General features: G+C 32.1%; 1 protein-coding gene across 5 annotated transcripts in view; it reads left to right on the plus strand.

The window, feature by feature from the left end:
• The window catches only part of LOC140436799 (proton-coupled amino acid transporter-like protein pathetic), a 119,555-nt gene that overhangs the window by 30,668 nt on the left and 74,405 nt on the right, over positions 1-14,482 (plus strand). For 3 of the 5 annotated variants that reach the window (XM_072525900.1, XM_072525902.1, XM_072525901.1), the window contains exon 2: positions 5,347-5,398. In XM_072525900.1, coding sequence (XP_072382001.1) covers positions 5,349-5,398 — 50 coding nt within the window. In that variant the 5' untranslated portion in view covers positions 5,347-5,348. Of the gene's footprint in view, positions 1-5,342; positions 5,399-14,482 lie in introns of all 5 variants that reach the window. The other 2 variants (XM_072525898.1, XM_072525899.1) reach the window with 1 other exon arrangement.

Here is a 14,482-nt window from a genome sequence, read left to right on the forward strand (position 1 = left end):
AAAACAAACTCATCTCAAATAACATTTACCAACCGTCACAACACATGCCCATCGGTAAAAATGTAAGAATACCAACAGTAATAGACGTTATATGCATTGTATTCAATCTTGACCATTGTCTCATATGGAAGAAACATATGCAGACCAAAAGAAAACAAAATTCTTCTATACAAAGCCATACTGAATTGTATCTGGTACTACGGACTACACCTATGGGGCTGTGCAAAGCCAACATCGCTGAATATCATCCAAAGATTTATGTCTAAAGTGCTAAGATCGATAGTGGATGCACCATGGTACGTAAGTAATTAAACACTTCACTACGAAAGATTTCTTTAAAAGGAGAAGAAATCCATCATCCGACGAAGTAAGAAAATGAACGTACTATTCACCACAAAAATGAGCTACTAAAGAGATTATTCAACAATGGTCCAGCCAAAAGGAGACTAGATAAAACCTGACCCCAAGACCTACTTCAAAAGTAAGACATCATTGAATGTCTCTCCTTCACTCCCAAAACTAGGGACATATTTACTTAATAGCTCAACATAGATAAACATGAGAACTACATCTGCAAAAAATCTGCTAAAATTCTGCAGTTATTTTCAAATCTACAAGTATCGAAGCTGAACAACTGTTGATCAAAATTTTGATTGTTGATTTTATCTGGCATTGATCAAATTCCAACTTCTCATCAGTAAGTCAGTGTTGGTTAAAATGAAGGATAGACCATATTTATGGAAAAGTAAAGACAAAATAAATTGAAAATCATTTTATTTAGGATAGTATGATAAATAAAGCAGATAATAAAAGTATCCATCAATTACATTACAACAAAATTAATTCTAAAAAAATAAAAGCATGCTCATTTTTATCTTTTCTGAATCCATTTTTGAATCTTTATGTTCCTTAAGTTTTCTTTTTGCTAATTCATGGCAAAATGAACGCATAGTTCTACATTTTCTATTTTTAATTATATTTACCAAAAATACATTTTCAAGAGACTTTAGTACCTTTAGAAGGAAATCCATTCGTCACAAAGATGTAGTACCCTCTTCAGGATTTTATAAACTTATTCGTTTATATCTAACTCGCAAATTAATAAATTTTAAATATGAAATATTTTAAAACCAACCAAGTTACCAACTGTACCAAACATACCGGGTGATTGGGGGTCTGTGTGTATTACTAGATCTACTGGCTGAACTGGTAGCTGATCTGAATCTGCTCTTTGGAAATTCAGATAAGAGGCAGCGTACATCCAGGCGTGAGAAATAATAACTTACTCTTCATTTTATAATTCGAATATATTAAAAATCTTCACCTTCTTTTGATGCAATAGTTTCGGCCTAGTTGTGTCGTTTGGTATTATCCTCCTCCTCATTCCTTGAGCCCTTATCAGAGCGTTGTGATACTCTAAATATTGTTAGCTTTCTGTCTCCATTGGCTGCGTTCCTGTGCCAGATACACGGTTTTATGTAAGGATTTTCCCATTAGAGTCTTTATTTGATTAGATCTGCCCATCGTATTGGAGATCTTCTTGGTCTTTGGTCTTCTACCTTACCTTCTACTACCAATAGTTCCATGGTAACCTTCTTCTGGTTATGTGGCTAAGGTATAATAAATAAGTGCTCTTATAATAACTAAGGGTCGCCACATGACAAATAGGGGTTCGATGCGGTAAATAATTAACTCTTATAGTTTTATTGTTTACCCTTTTTATAATCGTTCTTGCCTAGGACGATATCCGTCAGCTTTGTTGTGCACGTGTAAGCAAGACCACGCTTGGATTATTTGCAAATATGCAAACTCAGGTATTTTATTAAACTTGACACACTGCGTGTCTCCCCAATTCCAATTAAAACAATAAAGCAATGTAAAATATTACTAATATTATTTATGAATTTTAATATATTAGGAATAATAGCACAGAAGTAATTTAGCTTTGCTTTGGTTTACTTTTGCTGTATTTTATATGAAGCTCTTCTAGAATTAACAGATTGGTTCTATGTTCTGTCCAGGATACGCTTAGAATTCTTCTATAGAACCCCATTTCGAAGGCTTTGATCTTTCTTCTATTGATATTTTTGAGAGTCCATCTTTCATTTGCCTATGTAGCAAGGGCATTCATCAACCTGAGCTTAGCATTCCTTGTGATTGTTCGGTATTTACATATTTTAAATAATTTAGCTATTGTGGTATACAAGTATACACATAATGTTGACTATTGTGTCGGGTCTTGTTTTGAGGCATATGTCATTATTGGTCTTCCACTGGCTTTATAAATTCTTAACTTCATCTCAGTGTTAATTTGTCTGTTTCGCCATATAGTGTTATTAAGGCATCCTGCCAGTCTATTTGCTTTTTGTACTTGATCTCTTACTTCTTTATCTAGGTCTAAATAGCTGGGTAGTGTAATTTCAAGGTATACTGATGCCATCAATTTCTATTTTACATCTAGTTGGTTCTTTGCTGATTACTATTGGTTGAGTTTTCTGAGTTGAAAATGTCAAATGTTCTTATGTTAAATCTGTGGATCAGTCATTGCAGACTATCTTCATCTTGGACTATCAATATTGCGTCGTTTGTATAACAGAGTATTTTGACTTCTTTGTTCCCCATTCTCTATCCTCTTTGTTTGTTAATGCTTTTAAATATTTTTGGGAAACTAATGAATGAATATAGTCATTAAACTTTTTTTAATGCTTTTTTTAATGAAGTTTATAAATTACTTATTATTCGAAGGGGTGTACCTAAACTTTAGCGATCGGTGTTTTGTAATAGTACGTTGTTTTCAGATCATGGTGTGTAATTATTTGTTCCTGGCGTTTTGTCGTCTCCCTATTATTAAATGCGATGTGGTAATGATTGTAGCAGTCAGTGAGCCATAGACAAACATCGGAAAGAAATTATTTCAGACCACAGCTCATAAAACCTGGAAACCATGCACCATACCTTTATTTAATTGCAGCTTTTTTACCTCCCTCATAAGTTTAGAACGTTTGTGATTATTTTCCTAGTCGATAACAAAGAACAAGAATTATGAATTCCAAAAAAATATTTTACAATTATTTTCCGAAATAAACATAATCCTATCCATAAAAACTATTCAACCTAGTAACCTCATAATTTGTTGTACTGAATTTTTCTTCTTGCAGTACCGTCTCCTATCGGAGGTTGGCTACCATCACAGCAATCTTTACTTTGTTGGCTGCAGCTCTGAACAACTGTATTGAACTGCACCCATACCACTCCCTTAAATTTCGCAACCAGGAAATCCTCCTACGTCCCACATTTCTCTTTCCCGAGATTTTTCCTTGGATTATGAGTCTAAGCAGAGAGTACTTTTCTCCTCTCATTATGTGTCCCAGATATTCCAGTTTTTTTGTTTGTATGGTTTTTATGACTTCGCATTCCTTCCCCATCTTCAGCAGAACATCTTGATTTGTTACTCTTTCTGTCCATGGTATTTTCCACATTCTCCTGTAACACCACATCTCGAATGCCTCAATGTTTTTGATGTTTATCTTTTTCAGTGTCCAGGCTTCCATGCCGTACAGCAGAACGGAGAAAACATAGCACCTTAACATTCTCGTTCTTAAGTTTATATTTATGTCCCGGCTGCATAGGAACTTTTTCATTTTGACAAACGATTGTCTCGCTATCTCTATTCGCCTCCTGATTTCTCTTGTCTGGTCATTAGTATCAGTGAAGCAAACCCCTAAATATTTGTAGGACGTAACTCTTTCAACTGGCTGATTATTTATGGTTAAATTCACATTGGTGTATTCTTTGTCACAATCATGAATTTAGTCTTTTTGATGTTCAGTTTCAGACCATACTTATTGGTATGGGTGTTTATGTTTTCCATCAAAAACTGTAAATTTGCTAGGTTATCTGTTACTATTAGCGTGTCATCAGCGTATCGTATATTGTTAATTAACTCTTCGTTAATGTTCATACCAATGTTTTGCTCTAGGAGCGCTTCCTGACATATTGTTTCGCTATATATATTGAATAATAGTGGAGAAAGCACACAACCCTGACGCACACCTCGACGAATCTCAATTTCTTCGGTTAACTCATTATCAACTTTGATTTTTGCTGTTTATCCCCAGTACAACCTGGATATGATGTTAATGTCGCGACTGTCGATGTTTTTGCTTCTTAGGATTTCATACAGCTTTTGGTGTCTGATTTTATCGAAGGCCTTCTCAAAATCTATGAAACCTACGTAGATTTCTTGGTTTACATCCAAACATCTTTGCATTAACACACTTAGACCAAACAAAGCTTCCCGTGTTCCCAGTCCACCTCTGAATCCAAACTGTGTGGCGCTTATGTCCTCTTCTAATTTATTAAATATTCTTTTGTGAATTATTTTTAAAAATACTTTTAGTGTGTGGCTCATCAATCCTATAGTTCTGTGGTCTGAACACTCTCTGGAGTTATTTGTTTTCGGGATTGTGACAAAAGTATAGGAGAGCCATTTCTTTGGTATGATGCCTGTTCTATAAATTGTGTCAAAGAGGTTTACCATTATTTCAAGTGCGTCGTCGTCTATTAGTTTCAACAATTCTACAGGAATTTCATCTGGTCCTGCAGCTTTACCCCCTTTTGTGTTCCTTATAGCATATTCTACCTCGCTTTTTAGGATTTCAGGCCCTGTTGTGTCATCTGTAGGTTCTGCCACTGCTATTTCTGGTCTTTCGTCTGCAAAAAGTTCTTCAATGTATTCTGTCCATCTTGCCAGTTTTTCATTTAAATCTGTAATTATTTTACCTTATTTGTCCTTTACTATGGATGCTTATTTCACTTTTTTACCTGTTATTTCCTTGATCTTTTTATGCATGTTAAAGCTATCGTACTTTCTATCATATTCTTTTATTTCCTTGCAGTTGTCCAGAACCCAGTTCTCTTTGGCTTCTCTAATTTTTCTCTTAATTTCACGGTTCACTTCTTTGTATTTTGTCTTGTTGGTTTTATTTCTTCTCCTTTCCTCCATGAGATGCAAAATTTCGTTTGTCATCCATTCCTTTTTCTTAATTTTGCTTGGAGCTAAGGAGCCTTCACCAGCTGTCATAAGGGCCTTTTCTATCTCCATTCATTTATTCTCTACATTGCCTGTGTTCCTATTGAATTTTACTGCAATATAAATAATATACTCTCACTTACCTATAATATATATAAACGTTTAACAATGATCAGAGATAACAAGTGTTTACAAAACGCTTAGACGTAATTCTTTTAATATCGTTTCGCTGGTCATTAAATCCCAGTCGGAAATAAATAAAACGCATTCTATGAAAAAAGAAGTGTTAATAAGTGCTTTATTTTTTTAGGTAGATATGACAACAGAGAAGGATAATCAGGTCCCGTCCATAGAATTCAGTTCTAGGTATGTTTATATTCTTTATCTATTACTTGTAATTTAAATTAAATTTAATACAAAATCTTTCACATTTTTATAATTTGAGAATAGTATGTAATGTAATGTACTAATGTAAACTTCATTCACAATTATTTTCTGTGTCGATTCTTTATTAAATATATCCAAATTTTGAAAGTAATAAACAATTTTTGTTTTGTTAAACAAATTGTAAGTGAAATAATAAAATGGTGAAGTGAAAATTAAAATGAATTAATGTAGGTATATACATATAGCTAAATATGATTACATTTTATACTTCATGTAAGGGAAGAAGTTTTTCAATTGTTAGTAAGGTATAAAGTATGTCTGAAAAAGTTGGCAACAAATGGGAAATTTCTTTATTATTAATTTCATGAAAAAAACTATTCTTCATAAACATTTCTGCATTGCATAGAAATCAATAATCAATAATCAATAATCAAATTTATAAAATTTTAAGTGGTATACAGCGAAAATCAAAAATATTGATTTATGCTTAAAAGTGAAGTGCTTTTAAATTTAGGTGCAGCATAAAATGTTATTTTAATTTGGTTGTAGGAATTAAAAATTATTTTTAAATTTAGATTCATGGCCTTTTAATGATGTATCAGTAGGTGCATTAATTTTTAATTTTATTTCTAATTTACCTTATTCAGTATACAAAATCAACAAATGCAAAAGTATTTTTTTTTACTTTTTACTTTAAATGTATTATTTAATTATTAGAAGGCCATGAATCTAAACTTGGACATAATTTTTAATACCTACAAACATTTTAAAATTACATTTTCTTGCATATCTAAATTTAAAATCACTTTCCACTTCAGTATTAATTAATAATTTTAATTTTCCCTAGCTACCACTTAATATTTTATAAGATTATCGATTGATGATTTCTATGTGATGCATAACCTTTAATGAAGAATAATTTTTTTTCGTGAAATTATTAACAAAGAAATTTCCCATTTTTTGCCAACTTTTTCAGACATGAAACGGAAAACTTAAACATAACAAGTCAACATGAATAAATATGAACCTTTTAAAACGAGTAAATCGGTACTTACCGAAGGGACCTCAGACGTTCAGATACAATTAGCGTCTCTTTGTAAAGACAATGAAGTCGACTTTACTAAAGTAACAAGACATTTACTCAACACAGACACTACACATTACTCCCCTGAGTTAGTGATAAGTTATAGTCTAAAAAAATCATTATGAAATTGACTGGCCAGTGTGAAAACCAGTGCCAATAAAACACACACACAAAACATTTTCTTCGTTGAGACTTAAAATAATGATTAATAACAATAATTATGGGAAATTTGTATGTTTATAAAAAGAGTTTTTTGACATTATGCTTGAATGCTAATATTTGATCTGATTATATATGTACCTATATACAGTTGTGCTATGCTTGGCTATTATGCCGGTCCTTGCAGCTTTGGTAGCTGTGATAATTATACAACAATAGAGTATTTACAAGTGATTATTCAGTTTTACAGCTGTTATTAAAATAACTTTTATGATGAGACACTAAATTTCTGGATACAGTATACTACATGTAATGATAGTAGGGTAAACATACCAGCTATTGAACAGTTAAGCTTTTTTCAATTTTAAGTCTCTGCCGAAGGTGTAATTTGTAACAGATATTATTCTGCTATGCCAGATCATAGATAAATATATGATATTTTAAGTTAACGGGTTTTAAATATTCCTAATATAACAGTTGTTTTAGAAAATTTGAGAAGACCTGAACGGTTCCAAAAGTTAGTTATTGGACAAAAAATTCAACTATTGGACTCAAAATTTTTAGTTATTGGACACTGTCAAAGTAATGATTTAAAACAAACCAAAATTGAAATCAGTATTTAAAAACTTTTATTAAATCTACCTCCTATAAATCACTTATATTTTTTCATTTCATTTTGGTACAGATTAAATAGTTCTTTGACGTCCATGTCACCATTTGCATTATTTTCTGACATCTTTCCCACTTTTGTTCCATAGTCTTTCAGATCTTCTTCACTTACCATTTTTGATTCCTTACACATTGTGCTCTCAGTTTTTATTTGATGATCTGTTTCGATTCTTTCTTCATTTTCTAATTCTTCCGGACTTTTATAAACTTTGTTATTGGTTTCATTACCTTCGCTACTTTCCACTTGTTTCAATTCATCGCACAAATTGCTGTCATTTTTTTTTGAGCGTTTATTTCATTATCTTTTTTATTGCCAACTTCTTTTAGTTCTTGATTGGAGTAATCTTTATTACTTTCTTTTTTGTTCGGCTTCTCACATATTTTGAGGTTGGAATCTGTTTGATAATCTATTTCATTACCCTCTTCACTTACTATGTTTTTAAATTTTTTATACATTCTGTGGTCAAGTTCTTTTTCATTACACATTATGCCGTCTTTCTATTTCTGAAATAATGCCGTCGCCGTAAAACACATGAATAAATCCTCATCCCGTACTTCAGGAACATGTACGTTATATTTTTTCGGAACACGTCGTCGATGAATTCTTTTCTTGCAGCTATTAAATATTAGGTAATTATTTTTTATTATACGAACCTTGCACAGAAAACATGAATTATTTTTATTACTATCTCGGGCAGTATTTTTTAAAGCTTTGCTACTGCACTCTCTTTTCTTTTTCGTTTTCTCTACAATTTTTGATTTTCTAATTTTTAATGCACGTTTCTTTTCAAAACACGTTTGATACTCTCTTGATGTTACAGCAAAGTAAACTCTTTCGGTGTTACGTTTATTCTTTCTTGTTAATTTTTCTGGGACTATTAAGTAGTCACTGATACTTTTACTAGTAGATGGCAAAATATAGATAATGCCTTTACCAGGTTTTATGAAAATATTTTGTGTTATATTAATTTTTTGCTCTTGAAAGTTGATTCTCAGATGGATTTAATTCAGCACCTAAATTTATTTTAATTTCTGGTGCACCTGAAAGTTGCTTCTTAGACGGATCTAATCCAGGTTCAGTCTCAGTCGAGTTCAATATCTGATTATCAAGTAATTCTTGCAAGTCTCTAATGTTCAAGTCAACTTTTTTATTTTCTGGACACGAATATGTTTTTTTTAAATAATTTTATATTTTGAAATAAAGTCAAAAATTCTTCGGTAATGCCTTCCTTAACCAAAAGATCATCGAAAGATTGAAATCTTTTGATTAAATCTTCTCTAGCCAAACTGTCGAATGGTCTTTGTCCATCAAAAATGTGATAAGGTGTTATTAACTTATGGGTAAATAAAAAAAGTTTTTATAATATTACCTCAGGATGCTCATTTTTGTTTCCCAAACACTTCGTGTAATCAACTACATCTGGGTAGAAAGGGAATAAACCACACTCGCGAAATCCGTTAATTAAAGTGTCACTCTTATTATTCGCCACTACTTTTTCCAGTAGGGGAGCAAATGTCAAGCAAAAGTTAAATGAGACTTATGACCATCTAAAAATAATAACACAGGGAACTCTATATTATTTTTCAGCAAGAATGGATGGAGTACATTTTTCACATAAGTATAGAACGTCTCTGCCGTCATCCACCCATTATCGGATCTTCCAATGCCTCAATCAGGATCTTTGGCGGTCTGGCTTATTTTTTCTGGAATTTGCTTGTAATGATAAACGATCATAGGTGGACAAATAATTGAAAACATGACAGTGACGCTTTCCTTAGATGATTCCTTTTCTACAGCATAAACATTTTTTGTGCCTTTTCTATCAAAAACTTTGCCAGTTTCTGGGCAAAACTGAAAACCGGATTCGTCGCCATTGTAAATTCTTAAAGGGTTATTATTGATTAATAGTTTTGGAAACAAGATAAGTGTTTATATCTTTGAACCATTTTCGAATGTTTGCTTTCGAAACACAAGCGCACGCATCACTTACTGCTTCACTTTTTCGCTGAACAGTTGTTGGACATTTTTTTAGGAAAGCCTAAAATATAAAGTGCTTTTTTCATCTCTATTTTACAAATGTAAAAAAATTCTGTATTACCTTATTACCTTGAACGAACTATCACAAGGTCTTCTGTTTTTAAAGGGTTTAGGCCGTGGATTTTCAGTCAAAAATGTTTGAACACTATTTAAAATGTCCTATAATTTCCTCGAGAATCTTTTTGTTGCCAGCTCTTCTATCCACCTGCAAAAATAAAAACAGTCATTTAACACAGTTTAAAATCTTACCTAACTAAATTAACTTTACCTTTCATGATCAGACTATTCTCTTGCCAAAGAATTGGATTTGGACCGCATGTGTCTTTATGAACAGGATTTTTAATTTTAAATTGTAGCGTCGATTTAGGTACACCGTATTTTTTGCCGCATTTCTATATGACATATTTTTATTCTTGTCATCATTTACATGTTTCAGTTATAGGACAGATTGTGAACCAGTTATTGGAAAGACGTCCAATAACTGGTTCATAAAGTTCACTACCGTGAATATTGACACCAAAATGGAAGTGCCGAAAATAAGGAAGACGCTCGAATATTTCACACAAAAACTGTATAAACTTTGCAAAATGCAGTTATTGGACAGATGTCCAACAACTGAAAATACTCATATGCTGGGCGCTGTGGTAAAATTTCACCACTAATTAAAACACTTAATTTAGTTAGATTTCGTAAAATGGGGTAAAATAAGAAAACCGTCTTTTTGGTGCATAACCAAAGAATCTCACATTTGGTCAATCAACAATTTAACCAAGAAATGTTAATCAAATGTCATTTATGTCAATATTGATACTAATATAATAGTATAATGGCGACATTTCAACAAAACTTAGTAGGTCACTACTGAATACAGAATTCTTGTTTTCAGTTAAAATAATTGGCATGTCCAATAACTGGTATGTTTACCCTATCTAACTTTGCTGCTTTTTTGAATAATAAAAATCCTTATTTAGACAATATTTAAATCAAAAAGTAAAATAAATTGGCAATTGAAAGCTGTTATTGTTTGCTGTATTGTTGATGTTTTCATTATTAAATTTAATAGTTTATCATTTAGTAGTTTTTTTTATAGCATAGACATTAGTCATTCAGCCAGTTGCAATAGATTCTCCAATCAGACAAATATACAACTCTATCCCTAATAGAAAACTAACGGATAATTAATAGAAGCATTTAGTAGTTATTATGTACTTTCTTATCCTTTTTTATAATTTTTAATGTTGGTTAGCTGGCTAAAATCTTTCAATAACTATTTCTTTTTACCTGTCTTTAAATTTCCTTGCTATTTTAATCGACTATTATTATTATTTTCGTTGGTATTCTTCAAAATATTTGTCGGTATTTCTTCATCTATCCCTTTTATAGTTCCTGAGTACAATAGTATTTGTTTATAATACCTATTTATTTATTTATAATATCTAGTGAAGAGCAAAATTATGGAATAAATTAATTTTTTCAAGAAGATATGACTTTGGAGACAAATCCCAAAACAGTTTGATTGTAAGGCTTAAGGCTTAAGAAAAATTATTTATTATCTATTTAGTGATATAAACATTAACAGGGCGGCCAAAATTATTGGTTAGTGTAAATTAATTTACACAACCAGAAGTAGATATTTGTATATATTTTATTTATTACAAAATACATTTTACTGCTGTCAGAACACAAATGTTTATTTGACAAATAAAATTTGCTTTTCGCTTAAATTAAATGTACCTACAAATTGCCACCCACCTACCTTTTGGCACTAATTATTGAACTAACGCGAAGACGACAATGTTCTGGAACATTGTGTGGATCATTTCTGGTGCTATATTACAAATTTTTAATTCGTAATTTATTTTTTACAAATTTTTAATTCTTAATTTTTAATTTATTTTTTTAAATCTTTTTTGTTGTCAATTGTCGATCTAGATCATACTCATTGATTTCTTAAAAAATGTATTGAATTAAATGAGAAGTAAATTAGTCCCTAATTTTGTTATATATTATACTAACTGATAATATGATTACTGAAATTGTCATTTACACCAACAAGAAGGTTCAGGAAAAGCCTTACTACTCGGAAAACAATAAATATAAAGTAAAAGAAACAAATCGTCCAGAATTATTATGTTCTTTATTTGGGCTTCTTTATTTAGTTTGTTTTTATCGTTCTGGTCGACAAAGTTTGGACGACCTTTGGGCAACTGATGATACAGGAGTTACGATTTTTAGAAAGGGCATAGCACTATATAGATTTCGATTTTTCTTAGCCTGCCTACGTTTTGATTACATTGAAACTCGTGCCGAGCAAAAAAAAACAAGATAAGCTCACCCCAATTATAGAGATATTTGATTAGTTTGTATCAAATTCCAAAGCTGCTCTGCTTTTTCACCAAGAGCGGAAAAATGCTCTTTTTGCCAATATATTCCAAATAAGCCGGCCAAGCATGGCCTTAAAATTTTTGCATTGGTAGATACTAGATGTTTCTACACGTTAAACATGGAGGTTTATGTCGGTAAGCAGCCTGAGGGACCTTTCCAGCAGAGCAACACAGGTGAAGGCATCGTTATTCGTCTAGTTGAGCCAGTAAGAAAAGCTGGTCATGATATAAGCTTTACTAACTGATTTACGAGCTACAACATGCCTCGTATCTGAACACCGATTGACTTCAGTGGAAACTGTTCGAAAAAACAAGAAGGAGTTGCCATCACGTCTACTTTTTACAAAAAAAAGTATGCCATCTAGTATGTTTGGTTTCCAGAATTATTTATCAGTAGTGAGTTACATGGGCAAAAAAAAAACAAAAACGTCATTCTTTTTTCCACTTTCCACTATGATGATTCCATACAGATATGGTGATACGAATACAGGAGAACAAAAAAAGGTATATATAGTTACTTTTGAGAATCTAAGAAAGGGAGGTGTAGACATTGTGGATCAACTGTCAGCAATATATGATATATCCATAAATTGTCGCAGATATCCACTTACAATTTTTTTTCTCCCTATTAAATACTGCCGCTATAAATGCTTTTGTGATTTACCGAAATAACACAAACGATCATAAAATGACAAGGCATGCTTTTATTAAATTACTTGGGAAGGAGTTAATAGCCGAGCAACAAGAAATAAGACTACAAAACGAAAGACCACCTCGTTCACTACGTAAACTTACCACCAGTAGAAGTGCATCTGTAGACAGTGAAGAAAAACCTAAGAAACGACGATGAGGAATGTGCCCACGAAGATCGGATAGAAAATCGCAATTTTTTGTGTTGAATGTAAAAAACAATATGTATTCGCATTGCGTTATGACATGTAAAGATTGCAAAAACGGATAAGCAGCAGATAATACTACCGATTAATTTGATTTTGTAATTCATTTGTTTATTTAGGAATATAACGTTTTTTCATAGTGTATTGTTGTATAAAAAAAACAAACATACAATTTTCAATATAATGTTGGAGCTACGGCATTTCAGACAGTTGGGTCTACCAGACTCCACCAGACCCAAGTCGCTAGAATTAAGTACCAGACTAACCCAGGGCTAAAAAAAGAAATAGAAGCTTAAAAGTCATACTAATATTGTGGAACTTAGCATTAGATATGATATGTGTGATCTTTTTTACTACAAGAAATAAAAGCGTGAATAATTAAATAATTATAATTTTAAAAAAGGTAAATAAATTAAAAATTTAACTTTTTGTCGCTTACAAAGAATACTGCAGTTAGATAGAATATAAAAGTATTCTGTTTTGAATAGGAAATTAGACAGAATTGTTAAACAAAAAACGAAAAATTAAGTAACGTATCTAATACAAAACCCTAAATATAAGATTCTAGTACTAGTTTTAAGTGTATTTGTGTAATAGAAAGATAGCAAATATATTGGATAAGAATTTGAAGAAAATTTAATGGCGTTATAACTATCTGAGAAGCTACAAATATCGTAGATACGACAAATACCCACTCGGCAATACCAATATCCCATAGTACCGGTTGCTTTGGACTAAAAAAGAAGGATCATGAACAGTTATTAGATATTCTTTAACGTTTACTGCTAAACAGGAGTATTCCTTAATGGAATTAGGTTTATCTATCTAGTAGTTGTTGCGTCTAAACTCAAAAGTCAATAAGACTGTAGGTTACTTATTCTCTAAGTCCTAATAGGCGACGAAATAAAGCTAAACTAAACCTACCAATTTGCCGCAGCAAGATGAATGGATGTGCAACTATTTGCATTCGATTGCCAAAGTACATAGAAAATAAAAAAATTGCAACTCAGAAAATATCGACAGAAATGAGTTCATTTTTGTTACTTAGGGGATTTCTAGGTCACTGAATACGAATATGATAACAAAGATGGTCGTCGAGCTACCTGGTGCCCAGGATGAGCTTCGTCTCCTGGAGTATGTAAGTTTCATTCTAAATCAGTCGTAAATCATTACTCGGGAGGTTTTCAAGGTCACTGAACACAAATATGACAACGACGATGGTCCTCGAGCTATCTGGTGCCAAGTGTGGATCTCCTCTCCTGGATTTTTATGTTATTTTTATTCGAAATCAGTCTAAAGGTTTTTGAGGACCATCGCTGTCATAATATTTCTTTTTATGGACCTCAAAAACCCCCGAGCAATGACTTTTGACTGATTTCGAATAAAAATCACATAAAACTTCAAAAAACAAGATTTTTTGAAAACTTTTTGTTCAGCGACCTCGAAAACCTCCCAAGTAATGACTTTCGACTGATGACCTTAAAAATCAATGAGTTATATGACTGTAAATTGATTTAGAACAAAATTAACGCACTCCAGGCGACGAGGTCCACTCTGGGCACCAGGTAGCTCGATGACCATCGTCGTTTTCATATTCGTATTCAGCGATCTTAAAACCCCCTACTAACAAAATTAAACTCATTCCTGTTAATATTTTCTTTGTTGCAAATGTTTAATTTTCTTTGCATGGAAATGCATTTTCCTGACCTTTCCCCGAATCGAATGCAAAATGTTTCACAGCGATTCATCTTCCTGCGGAAAATTGGTAGGTTTAGTACTTCGTTTTGTCGCCTATAAACACTTCGTGGAGGGCGTCTAAATACTACTTTATTT

Source organism: Diabrotica undecimpunctata, chromosome 3 (genome assembly GCF_040954645.1).
Source record: "Diabrotica undecimpunctata isolate CICGRU chromosome 3, icDiaUnde3, whole genome shotgun sequence".
Taxonomy (NCBI): domain Eukaryota; kingdom Metazoa; phylum Arthropoda; class Insecta; order Coleoptera; family Chrysomelidae; genus Diabrotica; species Diabrotica undecimpunctata.